At 40.8% G+C, this 15,418-nt stretch overlaps 1 protein-coding gene across 1 annotated transcript in view; it reads left to right on the top strand.

Moving 5' to 3' along the window:
- PLPPR4 (phospholipid phosphatase related 4) overlaps positions 1-4,786 on the top strand; it is a 278,566-nt gene extending 273,780 nt beyond the window's left edge. Inside the window, exon 7 of the mRNA XM_086954653.1 lies at positions 853-4,786. Within this exon, the coding sequence (XP_086810779.1) occupies positions 853-2,193 (1,341 nt within the window). The 3' untranslated portion in view covers positions 2,194-4,786. The remainder of the gene's footprint in view (positions 1-852) is intronic.
- The last annotated feature ends 10,632 nt before the right edge of the window (positions 4,787-15,418 follow it).

Here is a 15,418-nt window from a genome sequence, read left to right as displayed (position 1 = left end):
GGGGGTACCTATGGTACTCCCCAGCAGTTTAATGCACAACATGGCAGGCACCGCCAGGAAGGCATGTTTTGCATGGAAGTGCACCATATGCCTTCCTGGCATTGTAGCGGGCGGTGCTGAGTGCACCGCCCGCCACAATGTTAGGAATGCAGGATGCGCCCACCACTGTGGTGGGCGCATCCTAATGGCAGCCACAGGACCCCCACCATTATGGAGCGCGGACCCTTTACACGACGGGATGGCGGGCGGACTTTGCCATCCTAATGGGGCCCTTAGTTTGGGGTTAATTGTGATCACTGCACACATTTGAGTTTGCGAAGGGATCAGAGTGGTGAGTTTTAAATTATTATACTCCCACTGCTTTCACATGACTGCTAAAATATGTTGAAGGCTCAGAAAAAGAACAACCATGTCAAATGCTGTTGACTAAATACTGATTCCGCCTATAATTCCTCATTTTCAGATAAAAACATGCGCCAGAAGGACTTTACTGAACCTGTTAAACATCTAACCTAGGACTTATGATATTTATTTGGTGTGGTAAATACACCATCCTTTTCTAACCTACTTGGAATTAAAGCCATATGTGCTCTGACACCCATTCACCTCACTCTGCCTCTAATACACTATAAGGACAGGGATGTTTATTTTATCAATGTATGTATTTGTGCCCAATATTGAAAACGCTGGTAACTTCCTTCGCCTTCACTAAGGTTGTGAATTATTATAAGGGATTCCTCTTCACACTGTATTCTACTGCAATGTGTTAATGACATAACCTTATAAAACTTGGCAAATTATTTGAAAAAATATTTTGTTCATTATTTAAGTTTTACTTTGTTTTTTGAATAGGGTCTTTATGCAGTTGGAAACTTTCAGCCAAGTGAAGATAATGTGCCTCAACCTCCCCAACAAAGAGAACCTTTACGATCCTTAACAGACCTCAGCCAAGAGACCAATCGGACTTTACCAGGAAAAAATAGCAGCAGCAGTGACGGCCTTTCAACCCATCCTTCTGAAACTGTTTTGCATAGAAATCATAGAGAGACTGGTTCACTAACAAATATCAAAAGAGCAAGTGCTGACGTGGAGATAATAACACCCAGGAGTCCAATGGGAAAAGAGAATATGGTGACCTTTAGCAATACTCTCCCAAGAGTACACACTTCAGCAGCAGTGGATGAGACAGCAAGGAGAAATGCATCTATTCACGCCTCTATGGATTCTGCCCGATCAAAGCAACTTCTGTCCCAGTGGAAGAGTAAGAATGAAAGCAGAAAGTTGTCGCTTCAAGTAATAGAGACTGAAGCTGGCCTGTCCCCACAGCGAGTTATGGACATGCGGTCTAGCTCTGAACCTGTCAGAGTGGGTATGAATGGCGAACACCACTGCCAAAACAACCCCTACTTTAAACTCCAGCCTGGTAGTATGCCTGGATGCAATAGCAGTGGAATTATTGGTGGACCTCGAGTGTCTATCCAGTCTCGCCCTGGATCTTCACAACTGGTGCATATTCCAGAAGAAACCCATGAAGCAATAAACACCTCCCCTAAAACAAATTCTGCCAGGTCCAAGTGGTTAAAAGTAGCTGAGAAGAGTGTGGCATGTAGAAGCAACAGCCAACCACGAATCATGCAAGTCATAGCCATGTCAAAGCAACAAGGAATGCTCCAGGGTAATCCTAAGAATTCCGAAGGGAGTACAGTCAGCTGCACTGGTTCCATTAGATACAAGGCCCTTACAGAGCATGAACCAACAAGCATTGTCAGGGTGGAAGCCCACCCAGAAAACAATAGACCAATCATTCAGATGCCACAAGAAGGTGAAGGGAGTGGATCATGGAAATGGAAAGCACATGAAAAAAGTGCCCTTCGCCAGGCTTATGAGCTTAATGATCTCAATAGAGACTCTGAAAGCTGTGAATCACTAAAAGATGCCTTTGGTTCCATTGAGAGAAACAGAAGCAACATAGATAATATGGATCAGCATGCACATGGAATTACCACAATTAGGGTCACACCTGTTGAAGGAAGTGAAATTGGCTCTGAGACTGTATCAATTGCCTCTAGCCGTGACTCCACTCTAAGACGGAAGGCAAATATAATCTTAATTCCAGAAAGAGGGAATAGCCCAGAAAACACCCGCAATATCTTCTACAAAGGCAGCTCCCCGACAAGAGCATACAAAGAATGAAATCTGTTCCAGATGTCATAACCTGAAGTGAAGATTGGGTATGTTGATGATGCTTGTGCTCTTTTTGGCTTTGAGCTTAAACTTTTCTTGATGTGCCAAATTATGAGCAATCAGCCAAACAACGCTTGGACATTGCTGATGTGGCATGCATGAGCTTTTGGATTTCAAATCTTGCAGGAAAGAAAAGCACAAGGCAAGATCCTCGACAATCTAGAGAAATGTGCAAAACATTCAAAGTGTATATCAATCTGAGAAATCTCTGACTGATATCAATGGAAACACTGCTCTGGAATGCAGACACTTTATTTCTTGAATGTGCCAACAGTTTTGATTTTGCTGGTTCGAGATATTTGATTTCATAAAACCACAGGAATATTTTGTAGGTGAAACAACTATTGATGTAATGTTGATACAATCAGGTCTTGCACCAACACCTAAAAGCAAAAAGGTGCTAATTTAACATGAAACCTATTGCACATCTCTTGAAATCCACAAACTAATTGCTTTGTCAGATTGGTGTTCACCTTATTTGATTAATATTGCATTTGTTTAAAAAGGATGACAGTAATGGCTACTTTTGCATAGATTACAACATTCTGTATTTACAGCGTTTCTTTGTTTTAGCTATTCCGTCACTTTGCAAATCTGCAAAGACTTTGCAGATTATTGTAACCAATCTGACTGTGACCTCTAACACCTCCACCTTGGTGTGATTCACTAAGAACGGAATAGTTGTTTATTAGTGAGGTATGCTTCTTACATTTTTCACAGTTAGTTTCGTACAAGTGATTTGACACAATGGGGCTGCTTTTTTGTAGGTGAACGTATACACATGATGTTTTTGACATGGTCTTTTGAAATAAAAAAAATAGATCCACCTGGTTCCAAAAACTTTACAATCCCCTTTTGATGTTTCCAAATGATTACATTCCATTTCACCATAAAATAGTTCATCAACATTCATCATTGCATTTGCAAAACATTGAGGTTACATAACTAACGTTGGTCTCATTGTTTGTTCTATCATAGGCAGGTGCCCTAATTCGTTTATCATCCTGAAGGAAAGCACTGTCTCACCTGCTTACAAAAACATTTTTAGGCCAGTACATCTCATACTCAGTACTGTACATTTACCGTGATCACAATGCTATTATCAGTGTAAACGACATCAAAACTGTAAAATCCGTGCATTTATAAAGCATTACTGGTGGAAGAGATGTAATTTGCAGTCATGAACTATTTCTATGGCTTTGACTTGCTGTGAAACAGATGGTTTGCCAATTATGTCTACATCTCAGACAGCATAGGTTGGAATTAATGCAAGGTAATTTATGCAAGGTCCTTCCAGTGAGCGAAGACAGCATATTGAGTTGTGCATGTGCTACAAATGCCATGCTCTTCAACCTTGGCAAAAGACAGCAAAAATCAAATGCTCCACATGACATTTTCCACTAATAGATATGAAGACCTGACACAAATGTTGTTGGTAGTTGGATGCCCCCATGAAAAGAAAACTCTCCATGTGAATTGGAAGCTATGTAGTCAATAGCCTTAATCCTGTGAGTATTTGCATTTTGATTAACGGCGAATGGATTTCCACAAGCAATTTCATCTTTTCGTCCATGGTATGAACGCTAATGATTTTCTAGAAATTGTAAATAGGTGTGACATGGAGATGTTGTCTGGTAAAACATTTGGTTTTACCTTAGTATAGACTGAGGTAGCTTTTACAGGGTATATGCTGTAGTACAGTATTGTTCATAAAAGGAAGGGAAACGTGTAGTTCTCTGTTGCCATACACATTTATGGCATTGATCATGATGTCAATGGATGGAATATGATATATGCCCCCTCTGGCAATTTGTTGTTTTTTGTAAACAACTTGTTTACCTTATTTCTTCTGAGTCATTAACTTAGCCAGTGGGATATAATTATACTGACCATTGCTATCCAGTATTTGAATACTTGCTGCATTGATTCACGTACAGTATTGATTTATTTTCTACACTGTTTTTATTTTCTTGGTGAAGTTTCTAGATCATGTTAATAATGCCGTTGACCTCTACTTTAAATATTGACTATGTGCATTCTTTTATACTTCAAGTGCCAAAATCTAATGTTTTTACCAATGCCTGTCCAGTTCTGTTGTAATATAATTCTGATATTAAAATATGGAAAAACAAAGCACTCATATATCTGCATGTTTTTGATAAGGGATCTTTTGTAAAAAATAAATAAATAAATAATCTTTCTTTACATGCAGAACCTTAATTGAGAGTGATCAATAGTTTAATTAATAAATTGCATCTTTTTGAAGTTCTCATTTTTCATACTTGCTAAACGGGGGCACTTATTTCCTCATTAGGTCATGCTTTATCAAAAAAAGAAATATATGACTAAAACAAAAACTTTTTAAGTGAGAATTCTACATGTAAAATATTGTCTTTAATAAAATGTTATGCACATGTTTTCAAACTGAACAATTTGTAGATTGCTATAAATGTATTTTGTTAAATAAGTGAAAATCAACGCTATTGTGTGTTTTTGTGCTAAACATCACAAAAATAAAGAAATAATATAAATGATGGTGGAAGTTCCTTAGTTGCAGATAATTAATGTTCTTATTCTTTTAACATGCTAATCATTTTACTTTTGTACAAGTTTCATGCATTTATTGTAATTGAGACATTTTGTATAGTGCATTGTGTATCAATGTAGTTGCTTCAGTCCTTGCAGTAGTTCATTGATAGGAAGCAGGCTATGTAGTTCAGTCTGTCAAGTATGCCGAGATGTCTTGGTCGCCAGAATGCTTGTATATTTCTGGAGTTTTAAAAAAGGTGGGTGTGAGTCTTCCAACTGTATTGTCCGACAATTACTGTCTTGTTAGCAGTAATAGAGAAATGCTCAAGCCGTGTTTTCAGTTCTTTCATGAAACATTTAAAGTTTTTCTGTTAGCTTAGTCCTTCCGATTCGTTCAATAAGATGCACCCCTCAAGCTTGGCTTCTTTTCTGTTGTTGTTTGCTCTTGAGCTTCTATCATTTGCCAGATTGCTATGGAATGACCACAGACTACTGAGAAGTGTGAAGTGTTTTGCTAGATATTTCAAGTAATTAGGGCCCCAGACCCACAGACATTTGTGCACAGGAGCACAAATTCTATTCCCTAATACACTATTTGTCAGTGGAGAGTTGTCAGCACCAGGGCTATGTGACTGTGTTTCGTTTGTAGGCATGGTTTCACCGCTTTGCTCTTTTTTCTTGTAGTTTTTATACGTTTTATGAAATAAGGGAACAAGATAACAGTTAGAGAAATATGGTTACAATGATATGCTTTTATAAGTTATACATGTTAAAACATTCAATTCTATAAGACTATGTTTTAGAATGGAAAAGACAGGAAGAAAGAGAGTGAGGTAGTTAGAGGAAAAGAAAGAGAGTAAACAAAAAGATAGAAGATGATAAGAAGAAGAAAACTAGTATAAGAATGTAGTAGTGTTAAGAGTTGGGTGTGAAGATAGGAAATTAGAAAAAGGTAGCCAGAATCGATTACATTTAATTTACTGTTGAGGAATAATAGAGGAAACAATATGAACTTTGGCCTGGTTCCTCTATTTGGTCATGGAATCCTTTGGTGACTTGCAATTGTCTTATATTTTATGACAGGGGTTACTTTAGCCCTTATGTTATTCCAAATAAAAAAAATGTATAAAACATTATTGAAGTGGGAAATGAACAAGTATGATTCTAATTAACAAAAAGAGAGAATATTGTAAATTAGGATACTTTGAAATATATTCACTATTATACATATGGATAATATATTTAAAAACAAAATTGTTAAATAGAAGTCAATAAATAGTGATCATTCAAAGGTAATCCAATGATCTATAGGGTTATTATTAAATTATAAATCAAATCACATGACTGTCCCCTGATAAAAGAAAAATACTCTAATTTTAAATTGGGGAATCCTACTGCTTCATTTTTGGTGTTAATAATTTGACTATAGCAATCCTTGGCGTTTTCTTGTTCCATACAATCTAGAGAAAATCGTATCAGTCTGTTTAAATAATATTTCAGAATTTTAAAGGTTAACATTGAGACAACATATACAATATACGGTACAATCATAATTTTAATAGTGTCATTTCCTCCCCACCATGACTGTGTATGTAAGGTTGGCATGTTCTTCTCTGATAGTCTCTTTCTGCAATTTCAGATGTTCATGGGTGACTACAATGTGTCAATTGGTCAATTCCTCACATTTAAAACACATCAAGCTTTTCTAGAGTTATGGTATGTACAAGATACAGAATCATCTACTCCTGCAGTGCTATAGACTTTGCATACAGTGTTGATGCCCGATATCTCTTAAAATGGCAGCAAAGAGCTTTTATTCAACACCTCCATGTTTTTCTAAATAAACTTCATACACAGTGGGAATTTGATTTAACCAAGCCTCTGCATGCCTCAGAATGGATGAGGGGATTGACATCTTCATCTAAGAAATCCTGTAATGTGAATTTAAATTATTTCACTTGAACATAATTAACAGGGCCTACTTTACTCCTGAGAGAATTACCATCTGGCCACAATCCTCATTACCCAGCCCGCAATGCAGTGCACCTGAAGCTTTTTTATTCCTCACATGATTTAGTCCTGTCCTTCCATTCTTACTGTGAAGAAATAACTTTGACAATTGCTCAGGCCCCGGGCAGAGCGTTATGTATTACATTGGAGACTCGCATCCTTCGCCTACTCCCACCACCTAAACCAGACAAAGCTATTGGAAAGTTCATTGCCTTGGCTTTATTGTTAGCTTGTCAAAATCTTATCATGAACTGGGAAAAAATTAACCCTCCATTTACCACTAAATAACACTACACTACTATTCAGTTACTGGATACTGAAAGCCAGTACTTACAGGACTGGTCTTAGGAAGTATTTTATCACTAACAGTTAGAATATGACGTTGGGGGCTCTAAAGTCATACACAAAAGACAGACGATGAGCATCTGCCTTGAATTACTTCTGCATAAGACTTTCTGCCTGTTTTAATGTTAGTTTGAGAACACTTGCAGTAGTATATTTCCTTTGCACAGTGTCACAGCTGTGGCCCACTTGATATTGACCTCTATTATGATACCCTTAACCTGGAGGCACATACTTGCAATTCTTATAGATGATGCTTAGATGTATGGGGTGAAGCAGAACATAGATAGCTATGTAGAATTAATGTCAGGGATGGGGCGCTGGAGAGGAAGGAGCAGGTCTGCATTTTAAGGTTGTTATTATTGATGTTTTAAGACAAAAAAGTAAACAGGGCATAAATACCTACAATAAAGGGTCAAGAGTCATATCAATCGGCAGATACTTCGTCAACTTGTACATTGTTTATTTATACAATACCTTGTTCACAAATGGTATATTGTGCCAGCAATAAAAAATTATTGTAACAAATTCTTCCCTACCAAGGAAGACATAACATTCTGTGTTTTACATTTTAAAGATAAAATGTTAAACGTAATTGTTATCTTCATATTAGAAAAACCCAGATACAAAGATATTTGATCTTTGGAGGGCACCATACAAAATTAGAATCAGAGAACATATGTTGATTACATACAGATTGTAATGTTTCAGTAACATTTAATTTGAATCTGGCTACCCTGGAATATAATCGAATCGCTTCTAGGTAGGAAGTTTTGGATTAGACATGTAAAGTCAAACATCATAGTATTTCATGCCATGAAGAAATGCTAATATATATTTGGGTTTCATCTAAAAATAGTAGAGGTGAAATGGGACAGCTTTTACTAGTTTCTCTATTTCAACCAATACGAGGGAAAAATCAACCATTAATAAAGAAATTCTCCCTAGGATTAGATATAATAGCTTCATAAATTAAATACATTTAGGATAGGATCAATTCCAAACTATTTAATGGCTTTACATATACACTGCCAATTAATTTGATCAAAGGCTATTTCGGCATCAAGCAACAATGCAGCCATTGCCGTTTTTAATAATAATATTTTGAAACATCCTCCCATTATCAGCAGCAGTATGCCTTTGACAAAACTGGATTAGTCAGGTTTAATTGGAAAGGAACAACAGATTAATAATGCAATACAAGGATCTTGGCATCAAGTTTGCGGTTATAATTAAAATGTGATATGAGCCTGTAGTTTTTACAGAATCTAGGGTCTTTATCATGTTATTATGCTAATAGTCCTTGCAAAATGATGTCACATTCAGGTTCCTCTAGTTTATTGTTTAGAGAGGAAACTGTTGGGATTCCCTCAGAAGCAGGCATGTAAAAATCATTGGTATATAAATATTTATAAAACATTTGGAATGATTTGGAAAAGTCATTATTGGTTATTGAAATAATATTAGCAACCTTTATTGACAATAGAACTAATTTCTTCGCTTTCAGATTTATTTTTCCTGCTTTGTTTTGCTTTTTTTACCACCATAATAGGTTGATTTTACCCTTAGCAAAACATTACAAGATCAATATTATCAATTTTATTTAATTCAGATTTCGTTTTAATCAGGTTATGCAACATATGAGATGAATCGGAAGGGACAGGGTCATGTAATAGTCATGTTCAAGTGTTTTAATTCCCTTCAGAAGTAAACCTATTGATGATTTAAAATAATTTTTCATGTAAGCTGAGAAGGCTATGGTAAATGCTCTAGATGAAGCTTTACAGTAATCCCAGTTGTTAACAATGGAGGCATCAGCTGGTTTATTAAAATGAAAGCTTCTGCTAGTAGGAGCTTCTGACAAAAAATAGTATCTGATAAAAGACGATTAAAAATCAACCCTGCAAAGAACTAAAGAAGCCTAAATCAGAGCATGGTTAAATAAAACATAGCACTGATGTCAGCAGATATCTTTTTTTTTCTTTTACTTAGATACATGCATATGTGGTCATTGACAAACTCTTGGCTAGAGAACAACGTTCATGTACAACAAAAATACTGAGAATGCTGTCAGAATATATTCATAGATTCAACATATCTCCAACTGATAACCCCCTGTCAAACAATACACACTGGCAATGAAAAGATAGCCCGCTTGGCTGGCCCATATTTGCACTCTCCGTATATTGGCATTAAATGTTCATGAGTTGCACGCATTGAGACATCCACTAATACCATAAGACAATACAAGAACTAGTTATAAAGTTTGAGGGGTTGGATTAGTGCATACCTGGTTAAGGATACGATAGTGCAGGCACTTCACCCCACTCCTTCTGGAACTATGCCGTTTTGTGGCTGAATGCAGGCGTCTTGCTGTAGACCACTTATGAACAGCCTGTAGGGGCCCCAAGGTCCTGAGTAGGAGACCAGCATACAACTCACAATTTGTATTGCAATAAGCCAGACTGCACAGCCATCCTGCCAGAGTAGGAGCATTTCTGCGGCCCCACAGTAGGGCAAGTTCGCGCTTGGCTAACAATAAACTGAGGGATGCAAAACGCCTGACATTTTTGGGAAAGTAAACAGTATATCCCAATAGTGCTACTTCTGGAATGGGGGTAAGGGTCAACTTTATGATGGTACCCAATGTGTTATGTACTTCTTTCCAGTATGCGCGAAGCTTGGAGCAAGTCCATGTGAGATGTGCAAAGTCGGTGTATGGGGCAGTGCATTTGCGGAATGTATGCGATCTAGAGGGGTCTAGTCTGTGTGCTTTAGCTAGGGTGAAGTAGATTTGCAGCAGGAACTTGTAATGTAGCCGCTTATGCCTACTGTTTAATGAGACGTTGTGTTTCACTGCACAGCATTTAGCACATTGGTCGTCCGTGAACGGGTGCCAAATGTCTGTCTCCCAGTCTGCGCGGACTTTCTTGTCATGCACGGGTCGTATGGATGCGCAGGATTTGTACAGTTTAGAGAAGAGATGTGCCCCAGTAGGGTTTTTGATTATAAGTGTTAAGGGCGGGAAATACTCCGGCTCAAGAGGGAAGCTAGGCGTTGCAGCGGGTAGTGAAGACCGGATACTGCTAAATACGTATATGTCCACGAATGTGGCAGTCTGAAAGCGGGCATCTTCCGAACGGGTAAAAAATATGCCCCTCCGGATAGAAGTCCCGAAATGTAGTAATGTCAAACTTAGAGAGGGTGCGCTGGATCAATTTTTCGCCGGTGATTGGAAACCATTGGGCATTTGGTACCAGGCAGAATGGAGGAGTACAGTAAGAATTCCTCGCGAATTTCTGGAGTGGTGGTGAGAGACTGCTTGGAAGAAGAGTGAATCTCAGTGATGCAGGCCCTGCTGTAGGAGGGTTTCAACATCTGCGCCAATACTCTTCCCGGCTGTTCGCCCTCCCCATATCGTCTAGCTCTTTGATATTTACCCAATTATAGGATCTCACTCTCCACTGCGTCATGAAATTCGATCAGCAGAGCCAACCGATGAACTGATGTGTCAGGGGTCGGAGAGTGTAATGTGGCGTTGTCTAAGGCAGCAAGTTCACGTTCTATTCGGGAAATGGTGGTGCGGAGACTCATCAGCACATCCGAATGCTTGGCTATGCATGCCCCCATATGTATGCCTTAAAACCCTCCCACAGGACCACATGTGAGTTGAACGACCCAGGTTTTAAAGTGAAGTATTGTTCAATGTCTTCGCGGACCTCTTCTTTAAACAAATCATTAAGGAGCGTGCAGCTAGGGAAGAGCCTTTGGCGTTCAAACCCCTCTGGAAGAGGAATTTCCAGATGAAGCTGGATCAGCGAATGGTCTGAATAAGTTGTAGGGAGTGTCTTGAGTGAACAATAGCAAGCTAAAATAGTTGGGGACACTAGCCAATAATCTATTCTCGTCCAGGTGTTGTGTTGTCCAGCGTAGTGTGTATATTCAGTGTGGGTGGGATGGCGCTGGCGCCAGATATCAGGTAGGGTAAGCTGGTCATAAAGGGCGGTGAAGGCATGTCTGGAGTGTGGTTTAGAGTCCGGGGTAGAAGCTGTGCTGTCGAGTGTGGGGTTAAGGAGTATATTAAAGTCCCTCCGATCAGAAACAGCTTTGTTTACCGACTTTCTCAAATGGCAGAGTCCTTTGTTTGGCGTCTTTGCGGCCATGCCGCAGCCGGGTCTGGTGCTGGAGTTTGTATTGACTTAGGGCCATGCAATGCAAACTTAGTGGGCCTGAAAGAGGAACTTTGGGCGCTGTGCGACACTGAAACCAATTGAGCCCTTATGAAAATGCACACCGACCTCAGGTCTAGGCCCCCGATCACCAGATGGTGGTGAATGGGCGCTGGCCAATATGTTGTGTCTGCTGAAGCTGCTGTGGTGTCTGTTAATGGTGCGCAGAGTTGTGGCAGGGAAGCAGGCCCCTAATTGCACTAGTGCAGCTACAAGCCAAGCCAGGAGCAACGCAGGTAGGGCCTGCCCAGCCGCTCTGGAATGCAGGCTGCTCTGATGTTTGTGAGCAAGGCACAGAGACGTAGTCTCAATCAGCACCCTCCTAGGCCTTTCACATGTGAGGCAATCTGCAGATGGGCCGTCAATACTGGGCCCAGCATGGGGTATGTATCATGGGAGTGGGGCTCTCCCTCAGGATCTTAAGTGCCCCATCGATGAGCAGGCACTGAGACAGGCAGCAGGGTGTGGAGGCCTCCTGGGGATCCCCTTGGAGGCACCGTGTATACAAGAGTGCCCCTGGTGTGCCTATTTGATATAACGCCTGCCCACTGCCCGGAAATTGACCACCGTCATGCAGCTAAAGCGGCGGCCCAATCCCCCCAGCTAACCCAATCGTAACCTACAGGCCGCCACCCCACGCGATCAAGATTCGCCTCTGGTCCTGTTCCCGCTGGGTCCAATGGCGTGAGGCGAGGGGGGAGTAGGCCTGCGCACCTGTACCGATCGCGATGCGGCAGTAATGAAATAGGCCCCAGAGGGGGGAGAAAGCAAACCTCCCCAACCGCCCAATGGACTCACCTTCCGGGTCAGCGGGCTCTCCGATCGGGGCATCAGTCCCAGCGCGCCTCTCTGTTGTCGGCAGGTCTCCGGAGGCAGGCAGGGCATTCAGTGCAGTGTTGTTCCACCCTGGTCACCTCCAATGATCGGATCTTTGCCAGAGCGTCACCGGCTTGTAGTCTGGGCACATTGATGCAATCCAGGCACTTCAGAGCATCTTCTGTGGTTGGGCAGTGCGGTGCTAGCATGATGGGTCGCGGGATATCGCGGCCGGTCTGCAGTGACTGCCGGAGCTTCAGTGCCGCGCAGCCATGTTGGTCGGCGGCTTGGTCATGCCCCTGTCAGCGGATATAAATTGAAGATTTAGTAACCTAAATGTTATCAATCCTTAAGAGTATATACACGTTCAAATAATGGTCTGTATGAAATTGCAGATTTGAGTACTTTGTGGGATTTATCAGGTTTGAATTTATATTTGAATTCCCATTTAAAAACAGATAAAGTAACTAATTGAAATCACAAGCCATATCAACATTAGAATTAGGAATATATTTATTTGATTTTAATTACATTCATGAACTCAGGGTCTCATGTAACCAGACCATAAACATTAACCACAGTGATATGTTTGTAATCAAGTATAAAGTTAGCCAACGTCCATCTGCCTATTTCATCACATTCTGAAGATAATTTAAAGCATTTATGAAATAAAATATCTATCCTATCCCAATAGTCATTTGCAGGAAAAAACAAACCTGAGACTAGCCCTGTTTCAATTTTATAGATTCAGCTTCACAGCAATGCAATTCCTGCAGAAAAGCAATTTTGATATAAATATCTGGGTGGGCCTTTCCTCTCAAATTCCATTGTTTTCAAATGTGTTGGTAATTTAAGGAAATTAAGGGGCATATTACCAAGCAATATCGATAAATATCGTTATTGCTTGGTTAGAGACAAAAATTTACCGCTAAGCTGCGGCGATTTTTATCGGAAATAAACCTTGGTATTACCAAGGTTTATCGCAAATGCGATATAAATCGGCCGCAATGCATGAATATCGCTGAAAAGTCAGCGATATTCATGCATTACCAAGCTAATGCTCTTAGCCATGTTATCCACCTCCTATTGGATAACATGGCTAAGAACTGCTCAGGGCAGGTGTTAGCTTTTGGAGATATTCGCGCTTAGCGCGAATATCTCCAAAAGTTGGTAATAGGAGATAGAGATGTTAGCGACTGTTTCCAGTCGCTAACATCTTGGCACGTCCACTTTGCATGTCATTAGTGATAAATATCACTGACATGCAAAGTGGGGCCGAAGATGGTCGCTATCTCCTACTAGCTGTCGCTAACTGGTGTTAGCGACAGCTAGGTAATAGGGAGATAATTTTATCTCCGCTTTCTTGGCTTTTAAAGCCAAAAAAGCGGAGATAAACCCCCTTGATAATATGCTCCACAGTCTTTAATTCCAGTACAACTCTACAAATCCAGTAACACACCAGGGCCCATAATACAGATAGGGCCCAGTGTCTTTGTTGGTGGCACAGCACACATTTAAGCAGGTGTGCCAGCACAAAGAGGTACAGTGCGCCCTATTACACTGAATGAGCTGCCCTTAGAGATCCACAAATCCATTCCAGCCCTGGGGAAGTGTATTCAGTGAATTATGGAGCGGCTGTTTACAAGCCGCTCTGTGTTTTACAGTGTAGGCAGCATGCTGCTTGCTTTTTAAGGAGTAGAGAGTCCAGTGAATGACTGCACCTGCCTGCAGAAGGATGTCTGTGAGGACCTTCTTTGTTCAGGCTTAAGGAGGTGCACTTTTTGTGGCACACTACCAGTGTTCCTCCTAATGGCCTGTTTGCCTTTGAGCCTGCATTCATAATACAGCATGTGTGCAGAAGCATTGTGATTCCATCATTTGCATGGGGCCATACCCCCATGACAGAGGGAACACCCTTTCAAAATAGAGATGGTGCTACATGTGCACCAGTGCTATCACTATTGCAGAAGGGGCTGCACATGCATCTTGTGTAATATCCTAGTGTCCTGGGGATGCACAAAGCTATTGCACACTCCTGTTGCACCCCAGAACACCAGGGCCAGACTGGCCATACCAGGCATCAGGCATTTTCCCGGGAAGCTAGAAGTGGTGGGGGGTCAGTGTAGTTGCTGTGGGCCATTTAGTACCAGTGCAGCAGTTTTACAAGAACTGCAGAGTTCCTTGTATAGCCAACAGTTTTCAGGCAACAATAAAATTGCCAAGATAACTCTGGTGATAATTTTACCTGCTGGAGAGAGGTCAAAGTTGTGTCTAGTGGTAGTTTTGACTCATCCAAGGCAGCGCAGATGGATAATTTGCCTGCTGCAAACAGCTTGTAGTATGCGGATATTTCACAATATTTTGTGTCCATAGCTCAGTGGTTCACTGTTTTGGTCACAGAGTTCATTTTGTTACTGTGCAGTTCATAAGTTACAATCATTTTCTAGGTTATAAAGTTATGTTTTTCGTCCCAGTATTTTCATGATCTTAATTTTGCTATAAAAGTTCTGTTTGGGTAGAAATACATTCTTATTAGTAAAGTCAACCTTAACCACTGTGCTACGTTCTGAATCCGGAGTTTGTGTTTCCCCAGACCAAGCACTCTTAAAAAATGCCTACCAAAATGGATGACATGTGAATCCTACAATTGTAGTACATTTTGTCTTATGTCAAGGTTTCTATACACTACTTTACTCACTCCAGCACAGAACAGAAGTGGAGCTAAAGCAGGTTCAGGAAGGTCCACACCGGTACAGTTGCAGCTGGTCAGCTGGGCAGTTAGGTGGAAGCCTATGGAAGCTTGTTGGCTCCCTGTAGCTCATGGAGAAAGTCAGCCAACTGATCATTGGAGACAGTCTGGGTAGCCTGGGATCAAGAAAAGCAGGTCCAATCTTCCTTCTTTAGACAACAAATCAGTCATTTAAGCAGCAAGGCAGTCCTTAGTCAGCTGGGCAGTCCTTCACTGGTCGAGGAGTTCTCTGATAAGTGGTTCTGAAGGTCCTATTTTTATATCTGGTGCCAGAATTTATGTGGAGGGGAACCCTTAACTCCAAACTAGTTCTGTCTATTCCCTGTGCTTCCTGGGTATGGCTCCTCTTTGACTGCAGTGACAAAAGGCTGGTGTCAGGTTCCTATGTGTGTGCTGTATACAAACACTTTGATGTGTAAGTGGAGCTAGGCACAGCCCCACACCAGCCATCCTGGCAGGATGGCCCATCCTCTCCACACCTATCCCCTTTTGTCCCCAT

Source organism: Lissotriton vulgaris, chromosome 1_1 (genome assembly GCF_964263255.1).
Source record: "Lissotriton vulgaris chromosome 1_1, aLisVul1.2, whole genome shotgun sequence".
NCBI lineage: Eukaryota > Metazoa > Chordata > Amphibia > Caudata > Salamandridae > Lissotriton > Lissotriton vulgaris.
Note: the sequence above shows the minus strand (reverse complement) of the source record. Positions and strands in the feature narration are given on the sequence as shown.